Source organism: Hemiscyllium ocellatum, chromosome 12 (genome assembly GCF_020745735.1).
Source record: "Hemiscyllium ocellatum isolate sHemOce1 chromosome 12, sHemOce1.pat.X.cur, whole genome shotgun sequence".
NCBI lineage: Eukaryota > Metazoa > Chordata > Chondrichthyes > Orectolobiformes > Hemiscylliidae > Hemiscyllium > Hemiscyllium ocellatum.
Window position 1 is genome coordinate 19,942,764 of NC_083412.1, and position 25,707 is coordinate 19,968,470.

The 25,707-nt window shown below is 41.7% G+C and overlaps 1 protein-coding gene across 4 annotated transcripts in view; it reads right to left on the minus strand.

The window, feature by feature from the left end:
- Positions 1 to 1,709: 1,709 nt before the first annotated feature.
- The window catches only part of rubcnl (rubicon like autophagy enhancer), an 83,023-nt gene continuing 59,025 nt past the window's right edge, over positions 1,710 to 25,707 (minus strand). For all 4 annotated transcript variants that reach the window (XM_060832914.1, XM_060832915.1, XM_060832912.1 and 1 more), the window contains exons 12-17: positions 23,261 to 23,325; positions 18,648 to 18,886; positions 12,920 to 12,981; positions 11,167 to 11,320; positions 5,136 to 5,226; positions 1,710 to 2,087 (exon numbers count right to left, since the gene is read on the minus strand). In XM_060832914.1, the coding sequence (XP_060688897.1) occupies positions 1,975 to 2,087; positions 5,136 to 5,226; positions 11,167 to 11,320; positions 12,920 to 12,981; positions 18,648 to 18,886; positions 23,261 to 23,325 (724 nt within the window). In that variant the 3' untranslated portion in view covers positions 1,710 to 1,974. The remainder of the gene's footprint in view (positions 2,088 to 5,135; positions 5,227 to 11,166; positions 11,321 to 12,919; positions 12,982 to 18,647; positions 18,887 to 23,260; positions 23,326 to 25,707) is intronic.

The following is a 25,707-nucleotide window of genomic DNA, read 5'->3' on the forward strand; positions in this document are numbered from 1 at the left end:
GAGAAAAGTCAGTTTGGAGTACAGAAATAAACATCAAAATTTAGATCATCTTTCTTCCTGGGTGCATCACGTAATGAGGTTAATCATTTGTATCCTAGCAAAAAGTCAAGTCTCAAGTCATGGAATCAGTAGCCATTGGAAATAGAGGGAGCAACACAAATGACAAAATATTTTTCACCTAAGTCACTCATGCAACATCCATAGAGCAGACTTCCTTGAAATCATGCCGTGGAAATATTAGTTTCCAAATATTTAATATGTAGAAATAAAATTCCCTTATTCTGCCTTTTTAAATAGGGAGCCCATTTTAAACAGTTGAACATCCCCATTAAAACGGTGGATAAAGCAATTTCATAAATATTTGTAGTCAAGATTTGCAAAGCAGAATTTCAAGGATACTTTGTTTAATAACACAAAAAAAAAGGGCAGACTTGGTAGTTGAGGGTCTAAGTTTTTTTTACACTGACCCTTCCCAGAGTAACATTTTTAAAAGGAATTTCCACTTAAAAAAAGTGGTAGGTAAATTTGGTTTAAATGATGTTGCGTTTAACTGCGAGAAAACAAAAATCTTAGATGCTTTGAGGCAGGCCCTTGCAGTTGTTAAATCCATTCACTTGAATTTACAATGTGTCCACAGAATTTTTTTTTTAAAAAAGTGCACGAGGACATCATATGATCCTAGAAGATTTGCAAAACACAATTATGTTGCATTTTGTAGCATTTACATCATAGATTTCCTTAAAAATATATTTTAAAGTCTTAAAACGTCTGATCAATATTTAGTCACATGAACGAGGGTGAAAGGATCCTATGCACTTTTACAAGTGAAAAGTTTGAAACTACAGTTCCTTTCACACAATATTTTAAGGTGAGATAAGAATTAACATACCCACTGGAAATTTTGCCAAGATGAACACAAACTTGAATAATACATTTTGAACCAATATTTATTTTCTAAGAAAAGAGTTAAATAGATCCTTTTGGAGTATATGGCAAGTTTCAGAGGAGGGGTAAAGGTTACATTTCAACTTCCATAAATAGCCCAAAAATAAATTAAAGATATGAAAAACATACTTTGCTTCTCACTAATTTTGTGCAGCAATTCATCAATTAAGAGATTCTACATGATTTTTTTTTAAACTAGCACTGAAGAATTTAAGTGCTGTAACATTTGCTAATGGTGTTAACAATTGCCAAATAAAAAAACTTCATCTCTGAATCCTGACATGAACCTCCATATTGAAGAGAACAAGAAAATTAAACAACAGGGACAATATGTTAGCACCATGGCAACATTTTTAACATTCAATAATTCTAAAGGTCATCTGAGCAGCGATAATTTGTCTCTGATACTTAAATTTTTTTGGTGGGAAGGAGGACAATTTTTTTTTAAACCTTCCTATTTTATATCAAAATTTTACATGTTATCCCCCCACCAAAAAAAAGTTCACAAAAGCAGGGCAGAATACCAAAACTGAGATTTAAATAAATACTCGTCTGCTTCACACCACTGCATAAAATGTTTTCTTAACATTACAACATGCAAAAAACTTTTTAAACAAAAGGTTCTAAAGCTTCTCACAAAGTAAAAATATAAAACTTTGCCTCAAGTCTGAACATTACAAAACCATTAGAAGGGCAAATAGTTCAGACTTCATGAAATATTCTCAGACTTCATAAACATTTAATCTAATTGTTATTTTCAGTTGATAACAAAATAACCTTCCCTAGTGCAAAAAAACCCAATACTTCTAAAAGGAATGGTTATTAATGGTATCACTGAGGCAACAATACCCGAGTAGTTTCATACTTCTTGCTAGATACTTCAAAAAAACAAAACGAGTGGACGTTCCAGACGTCATCACTGTTCAACTTTTTTTTTCTAAAAAGTAAGTGGGAGCTTACTTTTAAGCTTTTTAAAATTGAAATTGACCCATTCCCAGACGATTTCCACCGTAATGCCCAGCACATCGCTCATGTTCCTGGCTGCTGGAAAGCCAGGAGTAGTTCTTTGCGTGCGCGAATCCGTATACACTTGGGACATTGTTCAGTTTTGAAGCATTCTTTATGAAAGCAGGCTTTGCATTCTGGTGTTTGGAATTTAGACAACAACAGTTACTTCACAGGTCAGTTTTAAAAAGTACAAATACCTACAAGGAGAATTTTAACAATATTAAATATCCATCACTTAAACAGAGAGGTCTGGTGTTGGAGTATTTTAGGGCCAATTTGACAATAGCTAACATATACTGCCTCAGGCAGAAGGCTTTCAAGTTTAAAAACCACTTGCACAATAAAAAGGGGAGCGGCCAGTTCTGCCAGCTCAGCTTTTCTCTTGTCTGTCTTTTTAAGTAGTAGTGTGTGAAAGGCTACTGAACCTGAAGAAGCAGGTCCTATCTGGTACTCTCTCCTGGATTTCTACCTTGTAAGGACCGGTGTTTGATATTATCTTATGCCAAGGGGTGTTTATGAGGATTGTTTCAAGTATTTGGAACAGCATCATTAAATTGGGATGATCTGCTGGTTTTTGAATAGGCTAAGTTATCCAGTATTCAGTTTTCTTTTGTTTGTGTTTCATTCAGTAATCTTTCAAATAAATGGTTTTGTTTAAAAACAGGTGGGTTGACCAAATGCATCACTCCTGGAATGTCCGCATTACACCTCCTTAAACCAACCAGCAAGGTTTGGGCCACTATCTTGAAGTGTTTTGAGGGGGTCTGGCCTGGCCTGGTCCATAACAGAAGTAATGGCTGTAAGATTTTACAATTAGTGTATCAACCTCCCTGTCTCTCCCACAAACAACTGTGAGTCTGAAGATCAGAGATAGTCTTGGGAAGCAAAAAAAAAGAGGAAAAATAAAAAGAGAACACCCCACTGAATCCAGTTTGAATGGAATCATCCCACTGAATCTAAATGCATTTTCCCAGTATCTCTTCCTCCACTTGTAACATCCACATTTGTCTACGTAGACATTCGAGAAGGGGATTACAGATGCAGCTAACAGTTTTATATTGATTGTGTATATTTTGATCGCCTGTCATTACAACTGACATTTGTAGTAAGTAAGTAAACAGTTATTGCTGATGTTTCATATTAACTTGATTACACCAGACTGGGGTCTTTGAGGAATTTATCATAGAATTCTTACAGAGCAGAAGTGAGCCATTTGGCCCATCAAGTCCACACTGACCGTCGGAAGAGGATCCCACCCAGAGCCACCCCCTTATGCTATCCTCGCAACCTCACATTTCCCACGGCCAATCCACCTAACCTGGTCATCTTTGGACTGCAGGAGGAAACCAGAGCACCCACAGGAGGACTATGTGCAACTCCATGTTCACCAGAGAGGTGGAATTGAACCCAGGCCCCTGGTGCTCGAGGCAGCAGTGCTAACCCTTTGGCCACCGTGCTGTTGTTGATTCAACTTGTGAGGGCCTCAGGAGTAATGGGACTGGAGTCTCAACACTTTCCTCAACTAGGTGAATTTCAAAAGAAAAAAAAGACAAAGCCAAAAAAGGTGACAATAAGTGACCAAAAGCTTAAAAACATTAAAAAAAGATAGCTTGACATGAGTGTTGAAAAACCCCAAAGCCGATATTAAAAGGATTAATTTAAACAAGAATAATAGACAAACGATAGTAGTGCAATAAGTTTCAGCTATCTGAAGAGTCAGAGGGCCAAAGATTTATAGTTTCACTGAGAAAATACTCAACAATAGGTTGGACGGACTTTCAGGTTAACGATCAACAATTGCCATCTAGTTTCTGTTTGCGGTGTCACTTGAGCCTTATATCCTAGTGTTTCCATATGAATGTATGTAATATGTGGCTTAACCATACATCGGACGTTATGGCATGGTGCAATGCTGTTCTCAGACCATAGCTCAGTCACATTCTGATTAAGACTTGGAAATACCGGACTCCGTACAAAACAGCCATGAAGCTCAGAAAAAAGACATCAAGTCTGGAAAGATGACCTTATACAAACTAAGGTGATCTTAGAGATTAATCTGGACTATTTTTGACAAGAGCAAGTAAAAGGAGTCATGATATGATCATTGTTGGCTGCCTGAAGGAGCAATCAACATCAAGGATTGATTTTTTGGTTTCCTTTCTCCGGGACGGGAAAGTCTATTTTCTGAATTTGCCTTTGTCAAAGGTGTATGGGATGCTACTATATTGGAATGGTTCATGATTAGTTGAGATACATATATGTTGTTGTTAAATATTTCAGTAGAATTAAAGTTGTGTCAATTATTTTGCTGTTTGCATTGTAACTATGGTGCAAGAGTAAAGTGTGTTTTACTTAAAGCCTAGCAGTGGACCAATCAAGTCATATCTGGAACACCATGCCTTACACTTGCCTTTGAATAAGATAAAAATAAAGTTAACCTGGACCCTACCTCCAGGATATATTTTGCAGGATCTGGTCTGGTCCATAACACATCTTATTTTTATGGTTTGGGCAGCGTACTGCCTATTTCATTGCAGGGCCACTGTGCTTAATGATCTGTTAATCCAGAGACCTCAATGGTCTGGAGACTAGAGTCCAAATCCCATTTTAGCAAATGGTGGAATTTTGATTCCAGATTTTTACGAAATTCAAGAGTCAAATAAGGACCACAAATCCATCGATTCTCAGAAAAGCCCATCTGGATCACTAGTGTCCTTTAGGGAGGGAAAGGTGCCATCCTCAGCTGGTCTGGCCTACATGTGACTGCAGTAACCCACAGCAATGTGGTTAATTCTTAACTGTCCTCTGCGTAATTAATGCTGGCCTAGCCAGTGAATGAATTTTTTAAAAAAAAATTAATATTTCAGATGCGATCAAATGAACACTATACTCCATATGGTCTTGTAGTTTCATAAATGTAAACCAATGTGTTTGTAGCATTTTAATTGTAATTAGTCAATCCAGCACAAGTTAGAAATCTAATCAATTGGTGTAGATTAGAACTATGGAGTATGAAACTACTGAGGATGAGCAGAAAGGGAGGCTGGAAAAGTTTAATTAACCTTTATGACTGGGAACAGTGGACCAAAAAAAATCTTCACTCAAGATTTGGACAGTACATACAGAAGTGTTTCACAAAGTGATGTCAGTTTCCAGAAAAAGTTACTTGAATTAATACTCACCATCACATCGTTTGCATTGATCTGTCTGAAAGGGGAAGAGAATATCTCTGCTCTTGCAAAACTCACAGATGAAGCCCTTGGCCAGACATAACTATATATTTTTAAAAAAAAGACATGTAAAAAGAGAGCACCCTCCCATTAACAATGTTCAATTCAATCCAGTCCCTCACTGAGCCACTAGATGGTAGGCAAATTACAAGAAATTCTAAATCTTAAACTTGTGCTGAATTTCTGTGCCATTGCTACTTGTTATGTACTAGCCTTTAGACTTTGTGGAGTCAGTGTTTCCTCACTGTCATTCATAAAATAATAAATCAGCAAACAGTGCTCACCCAACTTGTGAGAGCTTTTCAGTGAGGGTTTCATTGGGGGCCAATAGCCTAATGGTATTATCGCTGGACTATTAATCTAGAGATCCAGGTAATGTTCTGGCCATTGCAGATGGTAGAACTGGAATTCAATGAAAAACGAACAACCTGGAATTGAGAGTCTAATGGTGACTGTGAATCCATTGTCAATTGCTGGAAAAACCCATCTGGTTCACTCATGTCCTTTAGATTAGATTACTTACAGCATGGAAACAGGCCCTTTGGCCCAAGTCCATACCGACCCGCCGAAGCGCAATCCACCCAGACCCACCCCCCTACATTTACCTCTTCACCTAACACGATGGGCAATTTAGCATGGCCAATTCACCTAAACTGCACATTTTTTGGATTGTGGGAGGAAACCCACGCAGACATGGGGAGAATGTGCAAACTCCACAGTTAGTCACCTGAGGCGGGAATTGAACCCAGGTCTCTGGCGCTGTGAGGCAGCAGTGCTAACCACTGTGCCACCCATAAAGGGAAGGAAGCTACCTGGTCGGGCCTATGTGTGACTCCAGACCCACCACATTGGGTAATAAATGCCGACTTAGCCAGCAACACCCACATCCTGTGAATGAATAAAGAAACAAAGCATTTGATGTGAACTTCCAAAAGGCATTTGATGATGAAGTGGCACAGAACAGGCTTATCAGCAAAAGTTTGAACCTTACGAGATACTAGCAGCCTGGATATGTAATTGGAGAGGTGCGTTTTACAGATAAGATGTAGATATACAATGCATCACCCCAGGGTTTGTTTTTGAACCATTCCTTCACAGGATGTAGGCATCACTGGCTAAACCAGCATCCATGATTAGCATGATGGTGAGCTGTCTTCTTGAACTTTGAGTCCTTAAATGTAGGGATACCCATAGGGACATGAGGAAAAGGTTTACAGATTTTGATCCAGCAAACAATTCTGGTCTCCTTCCTATCGGAAAGATGTTGTGAAACTTGAAAGGAGTCAGAAAAGATTGACAAGGATGTTGCCAGGGTTGGAGGATTTGAGCTACTGGGAGAGGCTGAACAGGCTGGGACTGTTTTCCTTGGAGCGTTGGAGGCTGAGGGGTAACCTCAGAGGTTTACAAAATTGAGGGGATTGCAGAGGGTAAATAGGCAAAATCTTTTCCCTGGGGTTGGGGAGTGCAGAACCAGAAGGCATAGGTTTCGCGCGAGGGGGGAAGGATATAAAAGAGACCTATAGGGCAACTTTTCCACGGAGAGTGGTATGTGTATGGAATGAGCTGCCAGAGGATGTGGTGGGGGCTGGTACAATTGCAACATTTGAGGCATTTGGATGGGTATATGAATAGGAAGGGTTTGGAGGGATATGGGCCAGGTGCTGGCAGGTGGGACAAGACTGGGTTAGGATATCTGGTCGGCATGGACAGGTTGGACCGAAGGGTCTGTTTCCATGCTGTACATCCCTATGACTAACTGTGAAGGAACAGCAATAGATCTTCAAGTCAGGATGATGAGTGACTTGGAGGGGAACATGCATGGAGTGGTGTTGCAATCTGTTACCCTCATCTTTCAAGTTGGAAGCAGTCATGGGTTTTGGAAGGTGCTATCTAAAAAGGAGCTTGGTGAGACCTTCTTAAAAAAAAGTTATTCAGAAGGTGAGCATGTCCTGCCTAAGGCAGCATTTAATGCCCATTCCCAATTGCCAACAGAACAATTAAGGCTCAGCCACATTGACCACCACCCACCCCACAAGCAAAGGATAAGAGATCAGTATCCAGAGGGAGATAGACAGACAGGAAATCTCAATTTACTTGGGTCTGTGGATTAATAGGCCAGCAATATACCACTAGACTGTCACCTCCCCTAGCAGTTGCTGCAGTGCATCTCAGATTGATGCTCTGATGCCCTGTAGCAGCGTGTGCAATGGAGAAAGGAGTGAATGTGGATGGGGTGCTAATCAAAGCTACTTTGTCAAGCTGGTGTGCTGAACGTTAAGTGTTATGGTGCTGCATTTCTCCAGGCAAATAGAGAGTACTTCACCACATTACTGACTGAAGACAAGATTCCAGCCCTGGGCAACTGTGTGTGGAGTTTGCACATTCTCACAATGTCTGCATGGGTTCCCTCCCACAATCCAATGATGTGGGTGTTAGGTGAATTGGCCATGCTAAATTGTCTATAGTGTTCAGGGATGTGTAGGTTAGGTGCGTTAGTCAGAGGCAAGTGTTGGATAATTGGGTAGGGGAATGGTCTGGGTGGGTTACTCTTCAGCGGGTCGGTATGGACATGTTGGGCCAAAGGGACTGATTCCATACTGTGGAGATTCTATGAAACAGGAGCAGATTTAGGCCATTCGGACCACTGGGTCAGTTCCACCATTTGATCATTGCAAATATATTTCAATCGTATTCTTCTGCCTTCTTCCAATAACCTTTTATTCTCTTACTAAAAGAAAGTTTGTGCTTTGATGGTAGACAGGCTTTGGGAAATCAAGTAGTCAGTTACTTGCTGCAGAATTCCAAGCCTCTGAGCTGCCCATTGCATCTGGAAAGACATGGCTGGCCAGGTTCAGTTTCTGGTCAATGGTAACTCCTAGGATGTCCATAATGGGAGACCTAATGATGGCCATGTCATTGCAAGTCAAAAGGATGATAGTTAGATACTCTCTTTTTGGAGATGGTCATTGCCTGAATATTACTTTTCATGATTAATACTAATGACTTGTCTAAACAGGGCACAGAGTTTTAAAATTTGCAGATGAGAAAAACAGGAAGTAAAGTGAATGAATATGGAACCTCGGAGACGGGAGATTGGTGGAATGTATGGAAGTAATCCATTTTGAAAGAGTAGCAGCAAGAACGTTGGGACGCTTGTAAACAAATTGAAGGAGGCAAGACACATTAAAGCAGTCAATAAAACCGGATTCTGGGATTTGTTAAAATGTCAGGAATTCTATGTATGGGCAAATCCATATTAGCGACATTCTACTACATAAAAACATTTTCAGGATGAAACTAATTTTGCAATTAAAATTTAACCATATTCCCTTGCACAAATGATATATTTAGTTTGTGAATCATGCACAATCTTTTGAAGTTGCCGATTGGAACCTCAAGCTTCTATTCGAGATACCAAGTTGGAGTCATGCAATAATCTTAATGTAATTTAGTTTTAACAAATAATATTATCCAAATTGTGGGAATACATGTTCCTATGGCAAATGGAGAACCCCATTGTACAAAAAAAAACCCCCAATAAACACCACACTATGGTCTCCTCACGGTCAATGCATTACCTTTAAAAATGCAGTCACTGTTTTAAAGTGAATCAGAGCAACTAAAGTGTGCACTACAGCATAATGGCAAGATGTAGTGACTAGGACATACAGCACGGAAAACAGACCCTTCAGCCCAACTAGTCCATACAGAACATAATCCCAAACTAAACTAGTCCCACTTGCTTGCTCCTGGCCCATTTCCTACCAAACTTTTCCTATTCATGCATCTATCCAAATGTCTTTTAAATGTTTTAACTCTACCTACATCCACCATTTAAAATTCATTTCACTAAAACAAAGGGCATTTTTTTTTTGCAGTTGAAGATCTTTTTTCTGTCATCTTAATATGCACCACAGGTTTTTAAAAATACCCCATCTAAGGGAAAAGACATGTGCCATTCCCCTTATCTATACCCCTTCAGATTTTATAAACCGGATGTCACACCTCAACTTCCTATACGCAAGTGAAACAAATCCCAGCCTATCAAACATTTCTTTATAACTCAAACCCTCCATTCTCTCAACATCCTGACAGATCTCTTCTGAACCCTCCCCAGCTTAATATCCTCCCACAGAGCAATCAGAACGGGACAGTATTCCCGAAGAGACCTCACCAACATCCTGCACAAACTCAGCAGGACATCAACTCCTATACTCAAAAGGAGTGAGCAATGAAGGCAAACATGCTAAATGCCTTCTTAACCACCCTATCTATTGGGTGATGCAAACTTTAAAAGAATTATTAGATTAGATTCTTAGTGTGGAAACAGACCCTTCGGCCCAACAAGTCCACACCGATCCGCTGAAGCGCAACCCACCCGTTCCCCTACATTTACCCAACACTACAGGCAATTTAGCATGGCCAATTCACCTAACCTGCACATCTTTGGACTGTGGGAGTTAACCAGAGCACCCGGAGGAAAGCCACGCAGACACAGGGAGAACGTGCAAATTCCACACAGTCAGTCAGTCGCCCGAGTCGGGAATGGAACCCAGGTCTCTGGCGCTGTGAGGCGGCAGTGCTAACCACTGTGCCACCGTGCTGCCCAAATTATGTACCTGAACCCTTCCATTCTATAAACACTACCCAACTTTTAATTGTAAAAGTCCTTCCCTTAGTTTTACCAAGTCACAATACCTCACATTTATCCAAATTTAACTCCATCTGCCACTCTGCAGCACATTGACTCAAAATTATCAAGATCCTTTTGTAATCTTAGATAACCTTTTTAAACTGACTACTATACAACCAATTTTACCACTAATTAACCACACCTTCAATATTCTCATCTAAAACCATTTATATAACTTACAAAGAGACTTGGCACTGATTCCTATGGAATACCACTGGTCACAGGCCTCCAGCCCAAGAAACAATTATTCCACCACTCACATTAAAAACTAAAGAGCGATTGCCTCTTCAAAATAAAAAAGAAATCTCAGACAAATCTGCCCTCAAATTACCCCCAGTTGCTGCCATACGGTTTAAATTCTGCACCATACATAGTTTCTATATCTCTGGCAGTGGTGTTTGACACAATCATCTCACTCACTCAGTCTCTAAGGTTTACCTCAGAGTCAATATTAAAATTCTCAGATCACAACACTGGTTATAGTCCAACAGGTTTATTTGAAACCCCAAGTTTTCGGAGCTAGGTAACTAGTGAGAATACATCAGACAAATTTATAGTAAAAGATCAAAGGGTTATACAACTTATGTAAATGCATCGAACCATATAGATATGTATTTGTAGGTACATTCAATTTTGCTCAAAAAGCACTTAATCTGTAGATAGTCATGTGGCATTTTACAAATGTCTACTATGGAAATAAAACCAGACCGATTCCAGGATGAGATACAAACAGACTTGAAACATATCCTGATGAAGGGCTCATGCCTGAAATGTTGATTCTCCTACTCCTCAGATGCTGCCTGACCTGCTGTGCTTTTCCAGCACTGCACATTTTGTCTCCGATCTCCAGCATCCACCGTCCTCACTTTCCCCCAGACTTGGAACATGCCCTCAGACCCAAGATACATTGCCTGACCGGAGGGGTCACCTCTATTCTGATAAAAGCTGACGTTATCTTTAGGGCAGTGACATGAAAGAAATTCTAGGATTTACATATTAAAAACAAACAGCAATCAAAACCTGCACCTCCACTCTAAGGACTTAATAGCCATCCAGGTTTGTTCAATACATTCAAATTGCATGGCCCTTTGATCTTCTGCTATTAAAGCTGTGGCAGATGTATCCTCTCACTAGTTGCCAGAGGTAGAAAAGAAGAGTTAACGCTTGCTGTTTCAGAAACCTGTTGGACTATAACATGGTGCTATGTGATTTTTGACTTTGCCCACCTCAGCCCAACACTGGCCCCTCCACATTAGCCTCTCAGAAAGAGACCTTTGTTTGGCTTTTTACCTCACAGCTTTCCACGTGAGCGAGGACATTCTTGAGGGCACCTTTCAGGCCTGGAACCAGCAGGCCTTGCTTCACCATCAACAGGTCATTCAACGAGTAAAGGTGGAGCTCCTCTGTCAGGTGGGAACATATCCGATAGAACTCGATCATGGCTCTGCCAGATGGGGACAGGAAGACACCAGATGTAACCAAATGTAGCATCTCAATTAGCAGCAGCACCAAACCACTCAGACAATCACCTAGAATAACGTGCTGCATCTACAAAGACAGACCACATTATGCAGGTGGAAACTTTAACAAAAAAAGTAAAGCAAATTATTTCCAGTGACACCCTTGGCAAATAATTTGCTTGAATTCTCACTGCTAGAAATTTGGAAAATCTCAGAACAGGTCAGCTTTGATTCTGGTTTTTAAAAAGACTCTGTAGAAACAAGGAACTTAAGATAGGAAATGGTTCAGGCTGCTCAGTCTCTCGACCCTGTCCTGTGCATTCAAGTGTAATCATAGATTCCCTACAGTGTGGGAACAGGCCATTTGGCCCTACAAGTCTGCACTGACCCTCTGAAGAGTGCCCACGCACACCCATTCCCCTACATTTACCCCTGACTAAATGCATCTAACCCTACACATCCCTGAACACTCTGGGCAGTTTTAAACCCAGGTCCCTGGCATGGAGGCAGCAGTGCTAACCACTGAGCTGCCCACTACTGATCCCGACAGATCTGTAGCTTAATTCCATTTACCCCATAATCAGGGCTATAACCCTCACCTGAGATTTAAAAGAAATCTATTAATCTCTTGACCAGCTTTAGAAATAAGCCTTTTCAGAAGGTAGGGAGAGGGGAGATGGACAGATGAGAAAGTTGTAAAAGAAAGAGGAAAAAAAAAGGGGTGAATACATTAGACTTCAAAATGAGATGGGGAGTGCAGTGGGTGAGCATGTCTATAACTACAGAGAAACTTGATGTGGGGAGAACGCGAGGATTGCAGATGCTGGTGATCAGAGGCAAACAGAAAGAGTGGTGCTGGAAAAACAGGTCAGGCAGCATCCGAGGAGCAGGACAGTGGATGTTTTGAACACAAGAGCTTATGCTCGCATCGTCAACTCTCCGGCTCCTTGGATGCTGATGACCAGCTGTGCTTTTCCAGCACCACACTTTTTGACTCCTACTTGATGGGCCGGGGGTGGGGTGAGGAGAAAAGAGCAGATGACAACAGGGACAGATGTATTGATGTAATTAAAACCTTTCTGAAAATCAGCTGTCCCAGAAATACTTACAGCCACTGAAGTTATTTTTGGGATGTTCCCTCCCCTGTAACATGGGAACCACACCATCAGTTTGAAGATTGCAAGCTCCCAAAGCTAAATTGTAATGTGATAATGACCATATTAAAATGGCCTCCTTAAACTAAAGACAATAAAATCGGTCAGCATTCTAGGGAATCACACTTTCCTCCCACCAGTCCCTGTCCTATGTTAGAACTGGAGAGAGACTTGGTCTCCATTTAACATCATGGCCCCCAAAAGACAGCATCTCTGGCAGTGCATCCTTTCCACACTGCTGTGCAGAAGTATCAGCTAGAATTTGGGCTCAAGTCTCACCTGATATTTTGAGACTCAAACTCAAGACCAACTGAGCCTCTGATAACACACACACACACACACACACACACACAATGGTAAGCGAGTGGTCAAAGAGATTGTATCTAACCACTGAGTTTACCACATATTTACAAGAGAAAAGGAAGATACCTTTCAGCCAGTCTGCAGGTTCTTAGCAGCTTTTTGATGTGTATCAACTGTTCTTGAATTTCCTGTTGGGGAGAATTTTTAAAAAAGTTTTGTATTATTGCATTTCCCTTTATTGATACCACCTACACAGAAAAATAAATCAAATGTTTAAGTCAAAAACTTGTTTTACTCTCTCCAAACAATAAAAAGCAGTAGCTTTGCTGCATTGTTAGAGCAGGTGAACAATTGAGACAGGTCACTTTAGGGTTCTATTATGGCTGTTGATTTGAACAGAGGGGAACTGAAATTTCAGTAGAACCTGCATCTCTTAGTGGGCAGCAAATACATGGGAAGATCAGTCATAGGCACATTTCTTCACAGCAACTGTCAGGACCTGACCACCCTTCCCAGTAGCACAGAGTACCTTGGTCATGTCAATAAGGCATAAAACTATCCAAAACAACTCGAAAGTCAAACGTTACAGTTTAGTGAATTTAAAAATGAACTTTGCTGGCCACTACCAACTATATTATCCAAATTGGTTCTAGTTCTGGACAGTAATTAGAATTATCCATTCCATCCGGTGTCCAGTTCTGGAAAGGGCTCAAGGAATTTAGCTGGATTTTGCTGGGTATGGAAGGTTTGAGGGAAGGCAGGGAAGTTTTTTCCCCTGCCACTGAAGTGTTAGGAGGTTGAGAGCTGACCTTATAGGTGGTTTATAAAATCATGAGAGATATAGATAGGGCTAATGGTAGGGTGTGTTTTCCCAAGGATGGGGGATTTCAAGGCATATTAAAAAGGGAGAGAAGGAAGGTTTTAAAAAGACACAAGAGCAAACAGTTTTTAAGAGAGTGGTTTGCACGTGGATTGAACTTCCTGAGGAAGTGGTGGACGTGGGTAGAATTAGAATGTTTAAAAGACATCGGAATAAGTATGTGAAAAGGAAAGATTTGGAGGGATATGGGCCAGGAACAGGCAAATAGGACAAGTTTAGTTTGGGATTACATATAGCATGGACTGGTTGGACCGAAGTGTCTGTTTCAGTGCTGTATGACTCACATCTTCAGTTGTGGACACTAGATAATAAACAAAAGAACACCAAACAATTCTCTCCAGTAAAGAGCATTAAAAAAAAAATGAGGGGGTGGTCATTGAACTTTGTTATATTTGTCATGGTGCTAATAATAGCATTCATCTCCTAAGGGATCATCAGCATCTGAAATATAGAAACTGATAAAAAGGTTCATGTTTTTTTTGGTGTGGAAATTTAGTTTCTAAAGCGGATGCATTATTTGTAGTATCTTGGTGTTCAGAAGGGAAAGAGTTTTAGTCATTTTAGAGTTTGGTTACTGGTGCAAGGTTGTCTGAAATTTTGTTTCTTGAATCTCACTGCGGTTTTTAAAACTTTTAAAAGGGAGGTGGAGTGGTTCAGTGCATTAGATACAAGGCCAGAATAGGGCTGTTGCCTGACAAAAGGTGCCCTGATACAGAGACGGATAAAATCAACGGCAGCAATGCAGATTTCTTCCAATTAAGCCTGTACCAGCCACAATGCAGTTGGAGTGGTCTCCAAAACAGACTTCACAGAAGAAAAGAAGTCTCACATGTCTAAGTGGTCAGTAAGGCATAGTTGTTAAATTCCTGAAATTGGACCAAGTCATGCCTACAAAAATAAATGTAAGTGGTGAACAATTTCTTCAGTGGTCTCTGGAAAACTAACTAAAGACAACATCAAGTGAAGGTAAAGATAACTGCAGCAATGTCAACTGAACAAGGAACATTAAAGTGAGGTAGGGTGACCATTTACTGAGGCTCAAGTATCTTAAGTTTATAGTTGAGGGTCAAAGGGCTGAACCAATTCGTGATTGTTGTAATAAGTCAGCTTCTAACAGGACTTCAGTATAGTGTAAAATATTTCTTTTCTGTGTGGCTCATTTTTAAAAGGTCCACTCAATTTCTTCAACTGAGGTCTTTCACTAGAAGAGCACTTGTAACCTTGGAACTACGTTCAGAGAGAGTGATCTCCACAGTAATCGGTCAGCAATAAAAAAAAGCACAAACTATGACAGTCTATTGGATCAAGTTTCACACTGGGATTGAACCAGTCCAGGATTACCTAGGATCATAATAAAACCAACTGTTAAATTGGAATGGGCTTAATAAAAATCAACCAGAGCCACCTTTGATTTATTACTGTACACGTGAAAATGTTGCCTTATATGCTTTACAGGCAGACCATACAAGTGCATCAGGGTAATGGAACACAGCACAGGATACAGCATCACAGTTGTCAGGAAAGTGCAGAGACATTAACCTTAAATGTCAAGAGGTCCATTCCAATAACAGTGGAGAAAGCAGCCATTAGATCTTTTTGCACGGCCATACAAACTTTTATATTGTCTGCCTGATGGGCAGAAAGTATAACCAGGTTGGGAGGGGTCTTTGATTATGTTGGTTGCTTTCCTGAGGCAGTAGGAAGTAGAGATGGATTCAATGGATAGTAGACTGGTTTTGTGTAATGGACTGGGCTGTGTTCACAACTCTCCGTAGTCTCTTGTGGTCTCGGGAATTGTAGTTGCCATACCAAGCGGTGATGCACTCAGATAGGATGTTTTCTATGGTGCGCATACAAAAATTTGTAAGTGTCTTTGTGGACATGTCAAACTTCACTCGTCCCCTGAGGGAGGGGGAGATATTGCTGTGCTTTCTTGACCATAGTGTCAATGTGGGTGAACCAGGAAAGATTGCTGGTGACCATCATTCCCAGGAACTTGACACTCCATCTCCACCTCAACACCAGTGATGCAGATACGGGCGTGCCCTCCACCCTGCTTCCTGATGTCAATGACCAGTTCCTTCAATTTGCTGAGATTGATGAGGCAATTTTCTTTACACCAATGAAGCATGCAATCCCCTTCCTATACTGTTGTCATTGTAGGTCAGATCTTGCACAACAGTGATGTCAAACTTGTAAATGGAGCTAGTGAGAAATTTGGCCACATAGTCACATCTATTTAAAGGAGCAGAGTGGGACACTGGTGTTGAGGATGATCATGGAGGGAGGATGTGTTGTCATCTATCCTTACTGACAGTGGTCTATTTGTGAAGTGGAGAATCCAGTTAGAGGGGAAGCAGAGATCTAGGTCCCAGAGTTTCGAGATGAATGTGTTTGGAATGATATTGACTATAAAGCTGTGCTATCAACACTAAGTAGAAGCCTGAAGTAGGCATTCTTGTTGTCCAGATGTTCCAGGGATGAGGAGTGTAGGGTCAGGAATATGGTGTCTGCTGTGGACCTGTTGTGATGGTAGGCAAGTTACAAAAAAGATCAAGGCAATCTGGAAGCATGGGAGTTGATGCGTGTCATGACTAATCTCTTGAAGCACTTCATAACGATGGATGTCAGAGCCACCAGGTGGTAATTGAGGCACACTGCATGGTACTTCAGATGATGGAGATCTTCTTGAAGTAGGCGGGGCCTCCAGATCATAGTAAGGAGAGATTAAACGATGGTGCAAATACTCCCGCTGACTGGTCTGCACAGGATAGGAGAGCTCAGCTAGGGAGTCCATCAGGCTGGTCATTTACCTTGAGTGGAGTTCACACTTAAGGAGGCCGACCTGACGTCTACGGCGATGACTATGGTACAGGTGCATTTGCGGCTGGTGGGATAGGTGACATGATTTCCACCAACCTTCTGCTCAAAAACGAGCAGAGAATGCATTGAGCTTGGTGGAGAAGGATACATTTTTGTCAGCGATTCGATCCCAACTTGGCTTTGTAGTCAGTTATGTCAAAGTCAAAAAATATGATGCTGGAAAAGCACAGCATGTCAGGTAGCATCAGAAGAGCAGGAGCACCTGATGTTTTGGGCACAAGCCCTTCATTAGGAATTTTTGGGGGAGTGGGGGAGTGGGGCAGTAATTGCGATAGGTCAGTGGGGAGGGTGGGGTAGACAGGTAAGAAGGGAGCTGGACGGATAGGACAGTTCAAGAGGGTGGTGCCGAGTTGAAGGGTTGGATCTGGGAAGAGATTTTATTTGGGGGTGGTTGGGGCAGGGGGGGGCAGTGCGGGAAAAGATATTTGGAAACTAGTGGTCAATGGCGATGCCGTGTGGTTGAAGGCGAAACAGGAGGCATTCATCCTCCAGTCATTGGAAGTCTTGGATTTGGTGCTGGAGTCAGCCCAGAACTCATGTCCTTGGGCAAGAGGGAGGGGTGTTTGAAGAGATCAGCCACAGGGCAATAGGGTTGTCTGGTGGGTCCTAGAGATGTACTGTGAAATGCTTGGAGTTGGCATCCCCCAAATTTAGAGGGGACCACATCAAGAACAATGGACTTAGTAAATGAGGTGGGTGGATGCACAGGAAAATTTCCATTGGATGTGAAACAATCGCTTAGGGCTTTAGACAGAGGTGAGGAGTAAAGTGTGGGGACAGGTTTTACGCCTCTTGCGACAGCAAGGTATGGTGGGTGGAGGGAAAAAACGTGGTCTGGTCCTATTCAGGGAGAAAAAGGAGGGGTGGTCTCTACATAACATAGATAGGAGTGGTGAGGTCTGATTAGTAGGCAGTGGGAATGGCAGAGGATAACGCACTGAGATTAATGGGGTGGAAGCGGAGAACCCGGAAGGGTTCTATCCTTGTTGCAGTTGGAGGGATGGGGTTTAAAAGGGCAGAGGTGTGGGAAGTGGAGGAGACACTGCAGGGAATTGTTGACCACATGGGAAAGGAAATTGCAGTTCTTCGAATAGGAGACCATCTGGATTTCCTGTATAGGTGAGGGTCTCCCAACTTGGGAACCTCAGTTGGGAGTGGATCTCTCAGTTCATCCATCTTGCCTTGGTAAAGTTATAATGTTACTTTTACTCTTTTGGAGGGACGGTGAGTATCCTGGACAACCTGCTTAATGTAAAAAATGAGGTCTGCAGATGCTGGAGATCACAGCTGCAAATGTGTTGCTGGTCAAAGCACAGCAGGTTAGGCAGCATCTCAGGAATAGAGAATTCGACGTTTCGAGCATAAGCCCTAATGCCCATCCTGGCTACAGTACAATTGACAGAAAGCCAAGCTGTAAGATAACAGCGAAGCCTGCCTTAAGTCTAGCCTAGGAGATCTCAAGAATTAATTTCAGAAGGCCCCTGTATTTGTCTGAAGGGTAGACCAATTGTTGCAAGCCAAGATAATCTTGCCGCACCAGACTTTAAAAGCAAAACCTTCAACTTCTGTCTCAGCTATCAGGACACACCTAAACCATTCACTCCTGAGTAAAGGAGCCCTCATGGAATAAAGCATGAATGTTCATCCAAATTAATACCTGCTGTTTTGATGTAGATTTATTCCTAGCTGCAAAATCCCTTTCGTTCCTTTGTTAGCTAGCGTGATGTTGCTAACACCTCGCCCCCAAGCTCGAAAGGATAAATAAAAACAAGACACCTGGTTTAACTCAAAAAGATTTGCGGTCTGTCACTTTAAATTGACCAACGGGATGGGGTGGGGGGCAAGATAGTAGCAGAGAGAAGAAAAGGAATTGAGATGGACTTTCTCCTCTATCCATTACAAAGACTGCAGCAACTCATGATGACCACTCATCTACAGGCTAGCTATAAAATAGGTGATACAGATTTTTTAAAAAAACAAATCCCATCTTTTATTCGCAAATCATTCAGACTTGCATTGGAAACCAAAAATCAAAACCAATTCTAGACATCCCGTTTCCTAAATCATACAAGCCCAAATAGTCAAATGTACCTTGGCTTTTCTCAGTTCCTTCACTTTGCTGTAGAGGCACTTGTTGATGTAGAAAATGTTGAACAGTGGGTCATGCCATATACTTTCCAGCAGCTGTTTGGAGAAATGGCAGACTGGATGTTTGCTGAAATCCCACTTCATTAGGATTCGACCAGGGATTGGCGATTCCTCATTGTGGTGACAGCACTCACAGAAATACTTCCCCAAGTAGTCACAGTAACGGAGCTTTTTGATGTATTCTGTAGGGAGGACAGAAATATTCAGAGAGGGGTAGCTGTTCCGTCCTAAAACAGTACCTCTAAACTAACAGTCCAGGTATGTTGCCCCAAGATGTACAGTAATGTCTAAAACTTATGCAATTATAAGTAAGGCCTTGGGTAATGTTGCAGAACAGAGACCCCCTAGAGGTTCACATACATAATTCTTTGATTGGGTGATTAAGGCAGCATTTAGCACGCTTGCCTTCATTGCTCAGCCCTTTGAGTATAGGATCTGGGATGTCATGTTGAGGTTGTACAGGATGTTCGTGAGGCCTCTTCTGGAATCCTGTGTTCAGTTCTGGTCACCTATTTATAAGAAGGATATTATTAAACTGGATAGGGATCAGTAGATTTACCAGGATGTTGCTAGGAATGGAGACAGAGAGTTTAAGGAGAGCCTGGGACTTTCTTTACTGGACTGTAGGAGGTTGACAGTAACTTTATAAACTTCTAATAAAATCATGCAGGGTTCAGGTAATGTAAATGGCAGGAGTCTTTTCTCTAGATTTCAAGACAAAGAGGCATATTAAGGGGAGAGGAAAAAGATTTCATAAAAACACATGAGGGGCAATTTTTTTCTTTTTAAAAACAGTGGCTCGTGTGTGGAATGAACTTCCTGAGGAAGTGGGTACAATTACAACGTTTAAAAGACATTAGGATAAGTACATGAATAAGAAATGTTTGGAAGGACATGGACTAAGAGCAGGCAGATGGGACTACTTTAGTTTAGGATTATGATCAGCATGGACAGGTTGGACCAAAGGGTCTGTTCCGTGCTGTATGACTTAATATTTGCCTGACAAGCATGGACTACCTGACAACAAGTAGGGAGGAAAATACAACAGCTATTTACAGCTCATCTGTCCCATGTAGTTCCCTAAATATTGCTGCAACACCTGCCAGGTCTCAGTTGGAGTCATGCTCCATGCTAATTTTTTGCTTGAACACAGGATGTTGCTCACAGCTGGTAACAATAAGTGTCTGGTAGCCGTAAACCGTCATCATTGACGGCACTTATATTGGGAAGACGATCATATTTTATTCACATGTCCAAGTATTGGCAAGAGACGGTTGTACATACAAGTTTACTGGAAATACCCCAACTAATAATTGATGATCTCCTGAAAATTACAGGCTTGGAAGTTTACCCTTGCATTTTCTCCAGAAGGTGATATACACAATGGTGGAGTAACAGCCACTGACTGCATATGGGAGAACTGCTGGACAGTGTGGAAGGCAACGAGGCATTTCATAGAATCCCGACCATGTGGAAACAGGCCACTTGACCCAACAGGTCCACACAGTCACTGAAGAGCATTCCACCCAGGTCCATCGACACACTCTCCCCCCTCATCACTATAACCCCGCATTTCTCATGGCTAACACACCTAACCTACACCCCCCCACCCAGATACTACGGGGTAATTGAGCATGGCCAATCCACCTAAATGCACATCTTTGGACAGTGGGAAGATGCCAGAACACCCACAGGAAACCCAGGCAGACATGGGGACAACATGCAAACTCCACACAGACATATAGTCGCCCGAGATTGGAGTCAAACCCAGGTCCCTGGCACAGTGAGACAGCAGTGCTAACCACTGAGCCACTGTACTGATCACCATGGGATCCAGGCAGGAACCAGTATCACCAGGGATTAACAACAGTTTAGTCTTGTTTGAATGTTTCAGTTCCACAACATGGGCTTGCTGAGTTACTAAAAGCTCTTTGATGGATTTGAAAATGTGTTGCTGGTTAAAGCACAGCAGATCAGGCAGCATCCAAGGAACAGGAAATTCGACGTTTCATCTGGCCCGAAACGTCGAATTTCCTGTTCCTTGGATGCTGCCTGATCTCCAGCATCTGCAGACCTCACTTTTTACTCTTTGATGGATTTGAACAAGTACCTTCCATTATCCTTTCATTTCACACATCACATCCAAACTAGAGTAGGTGCATGCTCTACAGAAACTGTTCAAGACTCGATTGAATGAATGCTCCATCTGCAGGGAAATCTCTATTCACTTAACAGAGCCAACAGCAATCCTGTCACAAAATTCATTAAGTCTAACATGGAAAATCAGATCTTTTAAAAAATAAATCAGTCACTTCAAAGCCAGTACTTAATGAAAACTATACATTGAAAGCTTGTAGCTTGCTATAAAGTTAAAGTTAATTACCCTATTCATCCTGTTCAAATGGCAATAGGTCAATCACTAAGTGTTTTAAACAGACGATGCTTTTAGGCATTATGCATTCCATCTCGGTCACGTTCAGATCCCAGCAGGAGAATAACTCTGGGTAACTCATTGCAGGATCTGGTGGCTAGGGAAAGGCTGGCTTTTCATATTCTCTCGGACAATACCTGGGTTGAACAGGTTTAATTCTGAGGACACACACCAACTAGCTTTATGTTCTTTCAAGTTTAGAAGCTCAAAAAAAGATCTAATCTTTGACTGGGTCAACACACACATCCTAGGACAGGTGAAACAAAGACATACACTGAATTCTTAGAGGCATGGCATTCTAACCAGAACATAGAATCTGTCAATAAACATCGATTTAGATACTATCTACCTTCCCTGGGAAAACAAAAGCTGGAAATGGCATCACCCACGTTAAGAAACCAAGACCCGAGGGGGGTGGGACATACCACCAGTGCTTCACTGGAGACCCTCACTGAGGTTAGTCATGTGACAACGTCTGAAAACAAACCTTCCAGCTCAGTGAGCGAATTTACATACTAATAAACTAATCTGAACGACTGTGAGAAACAAGTAACCTCCCACATTTCATGCTCACCCAAAACTTCTGCTAAAGATTGACAATGCAATGAGAAGCAGACCCAAGTTTGATTGAAATCTGCAAGTAAAAGTTTACTAACAATAGTTCATTATATTTCATACTTCATGGTTATTATCTGACATTACATAGCAACTGGAAGACTAGAGTCATTACTGGGCCATCCACAGTCCTTCCAAAAGAAAAACTGAATGATATTTGCAGTTTTGCCATTCAGGATTCAAACCAAATATCCAGCGAAAATATTTCTTCTGGTAAGAATGGAGAATACAAGTTAGATTTAAATATTTAAAAGTCACTCTCACAACTTAAGGTGACAGAATTGAAATTTGCAACTTTCTCCCAAGAGGCAGTCGATACAGCCAATTGAAATCAAGATGGAGGAGATCAGCAGATTTGATTTGTACCTCTTTATATTTCAAATAAGCAGAGTAGATTCATGAAGTTGATAACAATGTTACGGGGTGGGGGAGGAAAGAGAGAGTGGGAAGTTTTTTTATTCATCGTGTCATTGGCTCAGCCAGTGTTTAATGCCCATTCTCCATTGTCCAGAAGGCATTTGCACATTGGCCAGACCAGATAAGGATGGCAGTTTCCTTCCCTAAAAAAGGACATCAGTGAACAAAGATGGGTTTTTCAGACACCTGGTTCATGATCAGGCTCTTCATTCCAGATTTTACTGAAGCCATATTCAGCATGTGAACCCAGGTCCCCAGAACATGACCTGGGTCTCTAAATCAAGAGCCTAGAGATAATATTACTAGGCCATCACCTCCCCATGTAATAGAACGATAGCCAATTGACTACGATGTAGACAAGCAGGAGGCTGGAAGGACACAAGCCAGGCAGTACCAAGAGGTGGAGACGTCAATGTTTCAAGTGTAACCCTTTTTCAGGGCTGACTACAAAACAGAAGGAGGAAGAGGTGAAAGGTGGGAAGTGACATTCCTCATGGTGCAGTGGAGCAGTGTTGTTCACTGTTTACACAAAAAAAAAATTTGGAAGCTGAAATCAGATATACAGCATCACAAATTGAAATGTCACCAAATTAGTGGCAGGGAGTTGGGGTTCTTGGCAAAGTTGAAAAATGGAGAATGGACATCAAAACCCAAAGATAAAATAGAGATGGGTAGGCGCAAAATATATATTTCACTTAGATGAGGTAGAGTCGGGGCAAACAGTGGAAAAAGACTTGCATTTAAATAGCGCCCTTCACAAACACCAGACATCTTGAAGCATTTCCCAGCCAATGAGTAGAGTGATGCAGGAAACAGCAGCCAGACTGCACACAGGAAAGTCTCACAAACACAAGGAAGGGTTTAGTGGGACATGAGCCAAATGCAGGCAAGTGGAACTAGCTTAAAATTTAAGATATCTGGCTGGAATGGACAAGATGGACTGAAGGAACTGTTTGTGTTGTACAACACTAAGACCAAACGAATAGATAAGCAATTAATTTCCGTACTGAAGGGGCTACTTGTTAGACAGGCTGAATAGATTCCTGAACTTAGAGCGCATCCATGGATCTCAGATGCATTATCGACCACTTACTCTGTTCGATTGGAGTTCCACAGCCAGCACACATGGAGTTCTGAGCAGCTACAACAGTTTCTCTCCTGTAATCATCAATAGAAGAGAGAATCAAACAGTCAGGAGATGAACACATCACTTTGGATTCTTGTTTTGATCTATACAACCATATCGCTAGAGAATTTTACTCTAGAATGGATTGATACATAAAAATAAATATGGCAATGGTTTCATACAGATTAGGGGAAAAAGGAGCCAAGAGCCATTTCAAGAGGAAAATAGGCTCATTTAAAACAAAAAAAAGTGCAGAATGCCACTAGTCTTTAATTACAAAGCCACATTAGGCAGCTTCACTGCACACAATCGTAGAGGCTAAATTTTCGCAAGTCTTTGGGCAAAGACTTAAAACTCAATCATTGAACTTTGAAGCATAGGAGTGAGTTTACATTTAACTCTAGGAGCATGTTCACACTGTTCATGTAAGCTCAAACTCTGTTCAGCTACATCCTTTCCATTAAGATCAGGACAAACCCAATCTGCCAATTCCCACCCCTTCAGTGTATCCCAGAAGAAAGAAGTGGAAGCTGTTGTCAGTGCTGCACTTCCACAGCAATATAGTGTCTACCAATGCTCAGTTGGGTTTGGCCTCTAGATCTCATTACCTCAGCCAAACAGAGAACAATAAAAAAGCTGCAATCCAGAGGAGAGGTGAATTACTACCCTCAACATCAGGGTGGCTTAAAACTGATGTCAATGGGAATTGAGGTGGGGGGGGGGGGGGGGGGGGGGGGGAGGGGAAAGAGAGAAGATGATGATCTTTGTTGGTTAAAGTCATACTGAACATGACATGGTGGTCGTAGCTGTGAGAAACCAAATTATCTAAGTCCCAGAACATTGCTGTGGTAGTTCAAAGTGATGCCTGACTCAACTATTGATCGACAATCTTGCACTCAGCACAGAGGTCTGAAAATGAAGACTCAATTGCACATTGGCAGCTCTTCAGATATAAAGCATCCCATCATCAAATCAGAAACTCTACCATTCAACCTATCAAGTCCATACCAACCCTCTGAAGAGCATCCCGCCCAGACCAAACCCCTACCCTATCCCTGGAACCCTGCAATTCTCCATGGCTAATCCACCTAACCAACACATCCCTGGACACAACCAGCCACACTAAACGGCCCATCCACCTAACCTGCATGTCGTTGGACTATGCAAGGAAACCAGAGCACTGGGAGGAAATCCACGCAGACATGGGGAGAATATGAGCAAATTCCACACAGAGTGACTGGAATCAAACCCAGGGCACTGGGAAGCACCAATGCTAACCACTGAGCTAGTCCATGCCCACATTCAACATGGTTTAGACAATGTTCAATCCTCATGAGGTATGTATGTAACTTGTCAAGCAATGAAGAATGAACTCCAACGGGAATTCAATGGTATTGCCATCACTAAATCCATCATCTTCATCCTGGGGATTATTACTAACCAGAAATTCAACTGGAATGGCTATGTGAACAGTGGCTACAAGAACAGATCAAAGATGAGGAATACTGCAGCAAGTAACTCACCTCCTGACTCCCTACAGTTTGTCCACCATCTACAAGGTGGAAGGTTAAGAGTGTGATAAATATTCTCCACTTGCCTAGATGAATGCAGCTTCAATAACACACTAACAAACAGAAGCAGCTCGCTTGCTTACCCTTACACAGTGGTAGGACAGTGTGTCCCATCTACAAGATGCACGGAAGCAACTCAAAGATTCCTTTAATCAACACCTTCAATACCGCAACTTCTACCTCCCAGAAAGAGAAGGACAACAGCCACATGGGAACACCACCACCTGCACATTTCCTGTAATCCACATACCAATGTGGGATTATCAGAGTTCACCTAGTCACGGGGTCAGAATCCTGGAACTTCCCAACAGCACAGTGTTCACCACCACCTAAAGGGCAATTAGAGATGGACAAAAAAAGCTGGCCTTGCCAGAAATGTCCACATTTCATGAACCAGTGTTTTAAAAATAAGTTCATATAACTACACAGCATTAAGTTAGAATTCTTGAAACGTGATTTCACAAAGACTCAACTCTTCTGCTGTTTAAATTTAAATTTCCCCTCAATACAGTTTTCATTTGCACCTTGGCCAGAAATTGCTGAACTGCACTAACTGAATTCAACACAGTTTACAGCTCTCTCAATCCAGTGATCCTATTCTTTTAAAACCAGTAACAAAAATCTCAAAGGTAGTTGGCAGCAGACTGCCCAAGGCAACAGTTAGTCACATGTCCCCAAGGAGTGCTTATTGATAAGCAGACAGGTTTGCAGTTACACAAAGTTAAGAGAATAGAGTATGTACACGAACAAAAGGGGACAGGAGCTTAACTCCCCATTTTCTTAGGCAGTTCGAGAGTGCATGAAATATAAGAAACATTGTATAGTTATACTCATCATTCCAAG